The following is a 12248-nucleotide window of genomic DNA, read 5'->3' as shown; positions in this document are numbered from 1 at the left end:
CACGCTCTACCACTGAGCTATAACCCTTTTGCTTTGACAGGTTACAAGATTTCTCATACATACTGACCAAGTGAAGTATACAAAAATACTTTAAATATACTTGATATTATTATAAAATATCTTATTCCCGAGGAAGACAAATCCAAAGACATAAAAATTATAATAAATAATACATTTACTAAGAACACTAATATATCCTTTTATATGATATAATATGACTTATTTGCGCTGACAGCGCTGACATATACATATCTTGAAAGATCAGCAACGAAATACATACTGTCTGTGTGCGCATGCGCCCGGCATGTGATAAAATTTCACTCTCGATCGTAAAGAAGTATAAATTTAAAAATACGACTTCATACCTATTAGAAATTAGGCAAGTTTTCTTGTTCTTAAATAACTGACTAGTGGTAGGGGAGCAAAGTATGCTAAATGTGCAGTCACTCGAGCGCTTTGGGGACCTATTGGGTTGTGAAGAGTAGGTCCTAAAACCAAAAAAAGTTAAGTAAAGTTTTCCATTTTAGTGGGCGCTTACCATTTTTTAATTTAATTTTCAATTTCCAACAATCGTTTTTTCCGAATATAACGCCATCTATCCATAATTTGAAAAAATGTTTCGAATAAAAGTTACTTATTTTTACGTAAGGAATCCAAATCTGCAATAAAAAATGGGGACTCCTATTTAGGATTTTAAAGTAACCCCCCACCCCACCTCCGTGGGATGTCGTGTGTGGTGCCATTGTATAGATTTTTCAAAAATATTGAATAAGTGTATTTTACAGTTTTTCGATCTGATGTTCATTTCGCGAAATATCGCGGGATTCGTATTTAAAATATTAAATTTACCCCCACCCCTCTCCGTGGGAAGTCGTGTTTAGTATCATTCGATAGATTTTTAAAAAATATTGAGCACAATTTTTTTAGTTTTTCGATCTATCATTTATTTCGCAAAATATTCGCTTTTTTCTTGTGAAATTTTGGGACTCGCCCATTTCCTTACGCCCGGCTCAAATCGTCAGATTTTTGAAATATACACTCTTTTGCATGTATTTAACTTACCTTATCTTAATCTGACAATTTCGAGTTTTTTTAAGGATAGATTTTCTTTTTCGGGCCCCCCTTAACGAACTCCCCTGTGTTAACAGCCAATATATGGTAGAGGTACATCTGCAGGGTACCAGGTTTCTCCCCATATGATAATCTGACGCGCTCGAGTAACTGCAAAAATCCCCGCTTGGGCTCCCCTACTATAGGTATTGTTCGGTTTTATAAATTCGTTTTGCTAATGTTTAATTTTTAATATTACAGTAATATACTCCAAAATAGTTTTGTTTCGTGAATCAATGATCATGGTTGCACGGACGAAAAAGTCCTATAATAGGGCTTTTCATCGATTGTCATTTGTTTCGAGCTTCTGTCATGTGCCACATAATATTAATATATCTACGTCATACGTCTTTGGTTTGTATCATTGGTATATACCAATAACGTACGACGTAGATATATTAATATTGTGTGACACATGACAGAAGCTCGAAACAAATGACTATGAATGAAAAACCCTATTATACCTACTTACCTATTGAAGGTCTGAAGATAGCTACAGGTAATTTATTTCCTTCCTTATTTACTAATGATTCTGCTATACATTTGGTAAAAGTGTATGTATTGGGCCATTTACCTATTAACCTAAATAAAAAATATTTAACCTTTTGTAGTCTCCAAAAATGTAAATAAAAATAGCAAAACATAGCAAAGAAATAAAGAGATTTTATCAGATTAGATGTATTCTAGATAAACATAATAAAATACTAGTTCACGAAAAGTACGTAAAAAAACGATGGAAAGAGTACTTTGACAGTTTATTAAACGAAGAATTGAGTTAACGGAGACAGTACCTAACAGCAATAGCGGCCAAAATACAAACGAGAAAGTTGTTCAAGCACTTCAAAAAATAAAGAAAGGTAAAGCAGTTGGATCAGATGATATTCTTGGAGAAATGTGACATGTGTTAAAGTTTTCGGAGGGACGGAAACAAGTTGGCTAACAAATTTGGCAAAACCAGAAAAACACCCAGTTTGATTGTTGTTACACCCAGAATAGAAGTGGGACAAATGTCAGACGCATGGAGAAGTAGTATTATTATATCTGGTTAGAAAAACAAGGGAGATATATAAAAATGAATAAAACTACAAGGCCAAAAACTAATTAGTCATGCCATGAAAATATGGGAAAGAGTAAATTGATAGACACTCTCTTGATATTCTGTTTTGTTCTATTCTCTTTTAGATTATTTTTAATAGTTGCTCGATCAGATCTGGTCCTTCATCCTTAAGGAGTTCGTTCGATATTCGGTCTCTCCTGGTGATTTACTATTTGCTGATTTCCTTGATGCTTCCTCTCCCTCCTCAATGTATAATTCTTCGTTTATCGCCACTTTAGCAAATAGGCATCGAAAGTAGTCTGCCCATATTTCTTTGTGAATGTGTCTCATTTTAATTAGTTCGTTTATCTCTTTTCTTTCTCCTCTGTGCATTCTCTATATTTCTGTTTGCGTTCAGTAGAAGTCATGGTCCATCTATTTTGAGAAACCCAGCTTTCCCTTTTTATTTATCTGATTAAAGTATTCATTTTATTTTGGATTCGTTTATACTGGTTATATGCCTGTTGTATTTATTATGTTTTACTTATAGTCCAGGGCGCATCTGTTTTGAGATCGACGTTGAGAGGTGACTCAAATTTTTTTGCCGAAATTGCTTGAAAATAACTCAACTAATAATATTTGAGTTATCCTCCCACTCAAAATGGTCCGGAACATTGTTTAAATAATCAAAATGTCAAAATATGAAGGAAAAATTCAATTTTTTTTATTGGTTTTTTGATTATAACTTTAAAACTATTAATTTCTGAGAAAAGTTGTACTAACATAAAAGTTGCGTAATTAAATTTTCTACAATATAGAATTGGTTAAAAATTTAAAAAATAGTCACTCTTGTTGCAAAATAGCAATAATTGCGAAAAAAACTATACAAAAACAAGTATTTGCATTTTACGTTTTTCAACCATTTATGCTACACTTAGGATCTTCATATTTTACCTTACCCAGAAAAACTTTATGATATAGTAAAATAACAGTGTAAATTTCAATAAGAACAGTTTAATAAATTTTGCAAAATAAATTTTGCAATTCAGCTTTCGCAAAAAAAATTCATTTATTTTAAATGTTGCAGGACTGAAAATAAAGCAGATAGCAAGTTGAATTTTTTTTTGCTTATAGAAGTGTACGGTACCTTTCATTTGCAATTTACAAAATTGCGTCAGGAAATTTTTTAAATAAACATTAATTTTTGGTGCCACGCGCAGGACAGCGGTGTTCGATTCACACAAGTAGATTTCCACCAAAATTTCTTCCAATCTTTATCTAGTATATTATTTTCTTACTCTATATTTTGTTGTATTTTAATATTTTAATTCCACAAAAATCAAACTAATTTTATTACAGTTTGTGAAATATTGTTTAAACAATTGCATATGTTTAAAAATAATAAACTTTTATTCTCTAAGTTAAAATATATGAACAAAGAAGGTTTTTGCTAAAAAAGTGTTATTTCAAAGGATAGAATATGTGTTTTTATTTTGCAATAAACAAATTTATTTATTTATATCGAAATGTAATAAAAATAAAAATGTATCAATCATTATCAAAGGTCATTGGAATGCCCAATCAGAGCAAACTATCCGCTGTCCTGCGCGTAGCACCAATAATTAATGTTTATTTAAAAAAATTCCTGACGCCGTAGTAGTTAATCGATTTTAGTTTTGCAAATTGAAAATGAAAGGTACAGTATACTTCTATAAGCAAAAAAAATTCAACTTGCTATCTGCTTTATTTTCAGTCCTGTAACATTTTGAAAAAATGAATTTTTTTGCGAAAGCTGGATTGCAAAATTTATTTTGCAAAATCTATTGAACCTATCTTAACAACATTTATAGTATTGTTTTACTGTACAATAAAGTTTTTCTGGATGACATATGAAGGTCCTAAGTGTAGCATAAATGGTTGAAAAACGTAAAATTCGAATACTTGCTTTTGTTTGGTTTTTTCGAAATTATTGCTATTTTGCAACAAGGGTGACTATTTTTGAAATGTTTAACCAATTCTATATTGTAGTAAATTTAATTACCCAACTTTTATGTTAGTACAACTTTTCTAGGAAATGAATACTTTTAAAGTTATAATCAAAAAACGAAGAACAAAATCGAATTTTTCCTTAATTTTTTGACATTTTGATTATTTAAACAATGTTCCGGACCTTTTTGTGAGGGAGGATAACTCAAATATTATTATTTAAGGCGTTTTCAAGCAATTTCTGCAAATAAATTTGAGTCACCTCTCAACGTCCAAATGTACTAATATTTTTACAGATGCGCCCTGGTCTATTATATTGTAAGGCTTTCCTCTTTTCTTCACATTTTGTCTTCTTCTCGTTTTTATTCCTCTTGCCTCATAAACTCTTTTGACTAATCTACATTTTCAAATTCTTCTCAGTATTTACTTTTCTCTCCTATTGTCATTATGGTTTGTATTGGTTGTAAGTACTGTTGATCTTATCTTGTTTTCACGTATTCCATGCTTCCTTGTTTATTTTATTATGATTTTGTTTAGTTCCGCTGTTAACTGTCTATGCGGTTTGAATATTTCTGTATTTCTGCATTATTCAGGTTTAATGCTGTTAATTCTTCAATTGTATATTTTGTGCATACTTTCTGTTACATATACATAGATATTTATCAACACACTTTTATTTCTAGAAATTATTTTGTATTTTTAAATTGTTTGTCATACAAAATGAATTTTTTCATCATTTTTCTCGGTTTCTATTTCTAAGGCTTCTTTCCCTTAAATTACCATTTATCTCATTCCTCAGTTTTAATTTCTACCTATTTTTAAAATCAAATCCCCCATTATTAGCTGTGTGTTTGTCCATTGTATTTGGTCAATTATTTTTTGTAATGCTTCATAAAATTTGCTCATTGCCTGTTTATTTATTCCCACTGGGATGTACAGTTCTTTTATGTTAATTGTTTCTTTTTCTAGTTCTAGTTTAATATAATATATTAAATGTCTTAGTGATATTCTTCTTCTTCAACTAAATAAGAAGAACAATAGTGTAGGTAACGAAAAAGTGGCTTTCAGGAATATGTGAGGAGATAGAAGACTACAGAAAAAACGCGATGACAAACGTCTTCAGAGGAAAATAAAGGAAATAACTGTAAATACAAGTAATAGAGAATGTGGCATACTCTCAAGCACGGATGATAGGCCCTAACAAGATTAGAAGAAATAAAAGCGAGTGGAAGACATATACATATATAAAATTGAGTCATCGCCAACGTCCATTACACACGGCACCTAAAGAGGAAGATGCCACAGAGCAAGGTTAAAAGAAAATACCAATAGATCTGCACAAGTTATCTAAAAGATACTTAGAAAATGCAATAAAATGGACTAAGTGATTGTAGGAACGGACTTGAATGGTAGAATCGGGAACAAACGTATTCTACAAGTAGTGGGAATAAATAAAGAACATCAAGTAAATTATAGCCGACATGAATTCACCTCACTACATGGATTTACATGGAAGGTAAACTTTTGCTTATAGAATAATCAAACAATAATGGATATAAAACTTTGAAAATCTATGGTTAAAGTAGCTACCTCTAGCAGTTGTACAGAAGGGAACTTAGAAGAGCAAACAATAAATGAAGTTGACCACATTAAGAGTTCTTGGATTGTCATGTGGTCAACTATATTTATTGTTTGCTCTTCTACGTTCCCTTCTGTCACCTGTTCTGTTCTTATCATCACCTCTGTGATGATAACCTCAAAGAATAAATAGAAAAGCAACTACAGCAGACAAAATAAACCTGTAACTTCTGATATGGAACGTCTCCAGTCTATAATGTTTAATATATCTGAAAATAAATATACGAACAAAAACAAATGAAACGCTTACCTTGATGTAGATTTTTCTAATTCTTTTGGTGACAACTTTTCTATTAACTCTACTGATTTCTCATAGGATATCGGTGGATCATACAGCCTTTCCTCTACTTCGCTTCGTGTGCAATTTGAATAGGCAGTGGATACATAAACAATCGACTGAAAAATTGAGTAATTAGAATTTATGAATAGATGCTTTGTTTAGGAGTATAAATCATAAAGAAAAGATCTGGTTTTTGAATAGCTGGTGACTTTGTTTTGATGCATGGCGACCATTCTTGAGCAAAATTTGACAAGTTGTACACTCCGACCGAGATAAGAATAGACGTGAGCTGAGCAGAAACTTAACAACATCAGATATGCAGATGACACAGCGAGTACATAATAAATACATAAATACATCAAAGACAAAGTTACTTGCGGTTAGTAAATAAGACGTTGGTCCTATGCAACTAATTGTCAACAATGAGCCGATTACAAAAGCTAACCATTTTAAATACCTAGGATGTTAGATAAATGGGACACTAAATCCTGACGAAGAAATTAAAACTCGTATAGAAATTGCAAGAGGAGCATTTATGAAACTTAGACCTATACTGTGCAATTCTCAGCTGAATTTACAAATAAGAATACGTTCCTAAAATGTTATGTGTGCCCTGTATCAGTGGCGCACCCAGTGGGGGGTTTTGGGGGTTAAACCCCCCAGGGCATTAAAAATTATAAAGACTAGTAGGAAAATATAACTTGTCTTTCAGAAACAATAGAAAAAAATTTCGGTGCCCAAGCGAAGCTAGGACAAATAATCCCGGACAAATAATCCCCGGGGCAAATAATCCCCGGAAAAAATCCCAGACAAATAATCCCCACAAATTTTTTTGGACAAAATATCCCCACAAAAAAATCCCGGACAAAAAATCCCCAAGAACTCTAAAAATTTTCCCGTGAATGCAATCGACTCAAATGTTTTTCAGCCTCAGTGCGTGAGAGCTAGACAATCGCCATGAAACCGCTTTTTGACACGAAAATAATGATTAGCAATTAAGATTAAGCATTGTAATTTCGATTACCAAATTTCGAATTTCAATTCCATGCCGAAAACTTCAAATTTTACATGACAAACGAGTGTGAGTTTTTTCAAAAATCGTGGAGGATATGGAAATGCGCTAAGGCTGTGGGTACCATGTTGTAATTATTCGCTTAAATCTTTTACTTACTCTGCTTTGAATAACTAACTATGTTCAAAACATTGCCTATTCGTGATGAGAACTGCTGGTCCTGAAAACGATAATCTTGATTGTAATGCAAAAAACCTGTTACTTTTTGTAAATTTAACGTCAAAAATATTTAGTTATTATCATCATCAATGGCGTTATAACTCTTCGAGTGTCCTTGCGAGTGGTTTACTATTGGCTTCCATGTGTCGGTCCTGTGCCACTATTTCCCATCGTCTCACTCCCATTTTCTCCAGATCTTCTCTGACTGCACCTTTTTCTGGGCCGTCCTACAGACTTTCTCCCATCTGGCCTCTCTCCGAGCAGCTATATCTGGTTTGATTTTTGGATAAATTTTTAGCATGGCATATTCTAAGGCCACGTTAAACAACAATGGGGACAACGGATCTCCCTGTCTCAGTCCAGAATTTCCGCAGAAATCATTTGATATTTCCCCACCTCTTCTAATACGTGTGCAAAGAAGTTACTTACACACATTTGCGTTACCGCAGTTAGTTTTTTGGGTACGCCCAGATCGACCATTGTATAGGGCTTTTCATCGATTGTCATTTGTTTCGAGCTTCTGTCATATGTTGTATAATCTGTGTATAATATTAATATACACGGTACGACACAAAACAGAAGCTCGAAACAAATGACTGTGAATGAAAAGCTCTATTCCATAATGTAGGATGATTAATTTAATCATAAGCCTGTTTGAAATGTATAAAGATCTGATGCACGTGTTGATTTTACTTCCAATCCTTTCAAGCATTTGTCTAATAGTAAATATTTGATCAACAATCGATCTTCCGGGCCTAAAATCACACTGGTAGTCAGCAACTATTTCTTCAGCGTATGGTAGTAATCTTTTTAGTAATACATAACGAAAAATATTTAGTCATCAGTTTCAATTCACTGCAAACAACATTTCAGAAACCTGCTTCAAAATCTTTCAAAAGCTATGTCAAAAACCTGTGTTCTGCGTTTTCATAACAAAGCCTAAACATTCTTAATAGCGCAAAAATTTTTCGTGGATTCACACAGGTAATAGGCAATGTTTTGAACTTAGTAATTCAAGGCAGAGTGAGCAAAAGATTTAAGCGAATAATTACAAGATGATTCCCACAGCCTTAGCTCATTCCCCATACCTTCTACGATTTTTGAAAAAACTCACACTCGTTTGTCATGTAAAATTTGAAGTTTTCTGCATGTAATTTGAATTCGAACTTACAATAATTCATGCTTAATCTTAATTACTAATAATTATTGTCTTACCGAAAAGCGGTTTCATGGCCATTTCTATAGGTACCTCTTATGCACTGATGCTGAAAAACAGAGTCGATTGCGTCCACGGGAAAATTTTTAGAGAACTATTCAGTGGCAAATATTTCATGGGGATTTTTTGTGGGGATATTTTGTCGAAAACAATTTGTGGGGATTATTTGTCCGGGATTTTTTGTGGGGATTATTTGTCCGGGGATTTTTTGTCTGTGGATTTTGGTCCAGGGATAATTTGTGGGGATTTTTTGTCAGGGATTATTTGCCATATTTGCCCGAACCTCGCCCAAGCCAACCCCCCTAGAGGAAAATTCTGGGTGCGCCACTGCCCTGTATTAGTATATGAATGCGAAACTTGGATCATGAAGGTTAATATGATGAACAAATTAGAAGCCTTTGAGATGTGGTCTCATCGTAGAATGCTCAAAATATCATGGGTTTAACGCATTTCAAAAATAAAAACCTTAAACAGAATAAGTCAAGGCGAAGGTAAATTAACGAAGATGATAAAAAAGATAAAAGTTGAATATCTGGAGCATATAATGAGAGGTAGCAGATACCGATGATTCAAGAGCTTGAACCATTAAAGGTCGCTAATTACCTACATCGTATTGATAACCGGTAAAAAAGAAGAATAGTTGGAAGTGATGAAATAACTGGACATATAAGCTGGAAAGATAGGCCTTAATATGAATCACAACAATACCAAAATCATAACAAATACAGATGAGGACATCACAATTAAATAGAGTAAGTTCATGATTATATATATATCTGGGTAAAATTATAAAACTTAACAAGGAAAACTAAACAGCAGAGATCAAAAGATGAGACAAAAGACAGACCATCTTAAGACCAAGGTATACAATCAATGCGTACCCCCTGTTCTCACTTAGGGTTTCCAAACGTGGACGTTTACAAAAACAAACATGGACAAAATCATAAAAACGCAAAGAGCAATGGAAAGATAAATATTGCACATAAGACTAATGGATAAAAAGAGAAACGAGTGGATAAGAGAGAAAACAAAAGTTAGGGCTGTTAGAAAAGAATCTGCAAAATTGAAATAGACATTTGCCGACAAAATATAAAACAAAAAGGGACCGATAGAACAAAATTCTCATAAATTGGAGACCGTGGGAAGATAAACGAAGCAGAGGAAGTCCCAAATGAGATGAACAAATGACATTTAGAAACACGTGGACTCTAGGTGGATGACTGTAGCGACAGACAGAGAAGAATGGAAAAGGAAGGGGAGGCTTATGTCCAAATATGGATCGAACAAGGCTAATTAGATAGATAGAGCAGATACTGAATACTGCAGTCAATATTCAATGGAAAGATCAAGGGAAAAAGAGAAATTGGTAGGAAGGAATATTCATGGCTTATTATTCATTCAAGAAATATTCAAATTGTCATGGAAGCTAAAATTTGGGTACCATGCCCTAAAATTTGGGCATGGTAATCAAAGAAGAAGAAGTTTTCTATAAAAGCAAGACAATGTACTTCTATTTTTAAGTCATACATAGTAAGAGCCTACTTTTATGAGACAGCGGAGCCAAGTTGCTACTCTAAGCCAGACACAACCTGCGCCGGCGAACTGCGTAGACAGTTCTGCGCATCCTACTATCAGTTCATTCGTTCGCAGGTCTAGCTTGGGAACGTTTGTCATCGGCGTACAGTTTTCTTGGGCCGTGGGACGCATGACTCACCGCCAGATGTTTATTTTTACTTGTTTTTGTTTGCGAGGTGGACGTATTTGAAATGAATACGGATGGTACCAAGTTCAATTTATTATGATAAATAAAAATATTAGCATAGTCAACACCCCGAGTGAAAACTGCGTTGTCTATGTCATTAAATTCTGATAACTTTTGGTAGACTAGATAAGCGGCTATACGAAATTGATAATCAAGGTTATGCCTTTACAAAAACACATTATTAGAAAATATTTATGTTACTTAAAACCGTGATCGACAAAGATATCGTATTACCCTCAAATTCATTTTAGTCTTGTTGCCAGGGGGGGTACAACGGCCTCCTTAATTCAGATGGACTTACCCAAGTTTTTTTTATATATTTTGACCCGTAGAATACGAATTTTTTGGGTAACAGTTGATCCGGATGTCGATAAGATTGTTATAGACAAAGAACTTGAGGAATTACATAACAGCGATTTCTCGCAAAACAAAACATCTTTTTGTATTTTTTGGGTCATTTTAAGCAAAAAATATTCCTACAAGTTGTTTCGTAGAATGCATAGTTTTCGAGATAACCGCGGTTGAACTTTCAAAAAATCGAAAAATTGCAATTTTTGAACCCGACTAACTTTTGATTAAAAAATAAAGTAGCAATTCTGCTTACCGCATTTGTAGGCTATTGATTATATTCAAAATAAGATAGCTAAAAGGAACTACAACGTAACGGGGTTTTATTATTTGATATGGTCAATGGACATCTATATATGAAAAAACCGCGGAGTGCTACCATTTAAAGGGGTGCGTTTTTGAGAAATGGGTGAATTAGTCCCTGGGCACAGGTTACATTAGGGTGAGTTCTATGCACTTTTGGTACAAACACGTCTACATAAAAATTGTTTCTGGTTAAATTTCCTATCTAAATATAACTTTTTAAAATCAAAGATACTTTTTTTTACAAAAATATATTCAAAAGAAAAAGCACAAAGAAACCCAAAAGAAAGAAATTTTGTTTTTTGTCCCATAACTTTTGTCCACGGAGATATAGGTATAGACATTGCTTCACAGAAAAAAAACTTACATATTTTCTCTTTAAAATGATGTTTGGTATAGGTCATTAGGATTTACAGTTTTCGAAATATGATTTTTCAAAGTTCGCCACTCAGCAATTTTGGGCAATTTTCCTTGTTATTTCGCAAATATTGTTTTGTAACTTTTTTCTACGTAACTTTAGGTATATGCGATGGTACACGTAATAGGAATAGAAATCAATTACCTTTAAAATGGTCTACTGTATAACGTTGTACGACTTTTTTTAAAGAGATTATGGTTTTTCAAGGTTTTATACTTTTAACGATTTTTTTATAATATAATATAAAAATTAAACAAAATTATTATATAATATATTATATATTTATTATTTTTTACATTTTTTACGATTATTTTTGAAATTTCTCATTATAACTTTTTTTTCTTACATGAATATACTATCTATATATTGCGCAACAAAGAGGGCTTACTTTCTGTTCTTTAAAATGGTGTATCATCTATATTTAAATACATAATGGAAACCGAGTGATTCTTTGATATTTTTTTACCTGTATTATTTAAAATTATTTCTTTTATAAAAATTACATAAACATTAGTCTTAAAAAACATCACTTTAGTTAAAATTATTTAAACGTTGACATTTAAAAAATTTTCAAAATCAAAGTCCATCTCTTCGTTAGCATTAGCTTCAATATCTTCCTCTGACACCTCAGTTATCTTAGAGTTCCCACAATTAGTACCCATGCACATGCACCCTTTGCAGAATATTGAACAACTAATTCCTATCTTCCTACAACCGCAGTTTTTTGTACATCCTTTGGTACATTTACATGCTATTTTTTCAAGCAAAGCTTGTGGTGCAGGAGCTTTGACAATAAATATTGGAATTAATCCATATTTTCAAGTTTTCCCGACCGAGTCAAGTGGATATAAAGTATTACATATAAAAATAAGATTCAATCATAACACACAATCATATAAAAAAGTTATAATGAGGAATTT

At 32.8% G+C, this 12248-nt stretch overlaps 1 protein-coding gene across 3 annotated transcripts in view; it reads right to left on the bottom strand.

Annotated features, from left to right (window-relative positions):
- Positions 1-12248, bottom strand: part of LOC126880111 (fatty acyl-CoA reductase wat-like) — a 136980-nt gene that overhangs the window by 46152 nt on the left and 78580 nt on the right. For all 3 annotated transcript variants that reach the window (XM_050643806.1, XM_050643808.1, XM_050643807.1), the window contains 2 exons: positions 6021-6166; positions 1583-1692 (listed from right to left, as the gene is read on the bottom strand). In XM_050643806.1, the coding sequence (XP_050499763.1) occupies positions 1583-1692; positions 6021-6166 (256 nt within the window). The remainder of the gene's footprint in view (positions 1-1582; positions 1693-6020; positions 6167-12248) is intronic.

This window comes from Diabrotica virgifera, chromosome 2 (genome assembly GCF_917563875.1).
Source record: "Diabrotica virgifera virgifera chromosome 2, PGI_DIABVI_V3a".
NCBI lineage: Eukaryota > Metazoa > Arthropoda > Insecta > Coleoptera > Chrysomelidae > Diabrotica > Diabrotica virgifera.
Note: the sequence above shows the minus strand (reverse complement) of the source record. Positions and strands in the feature narration are given on the sequence as shown.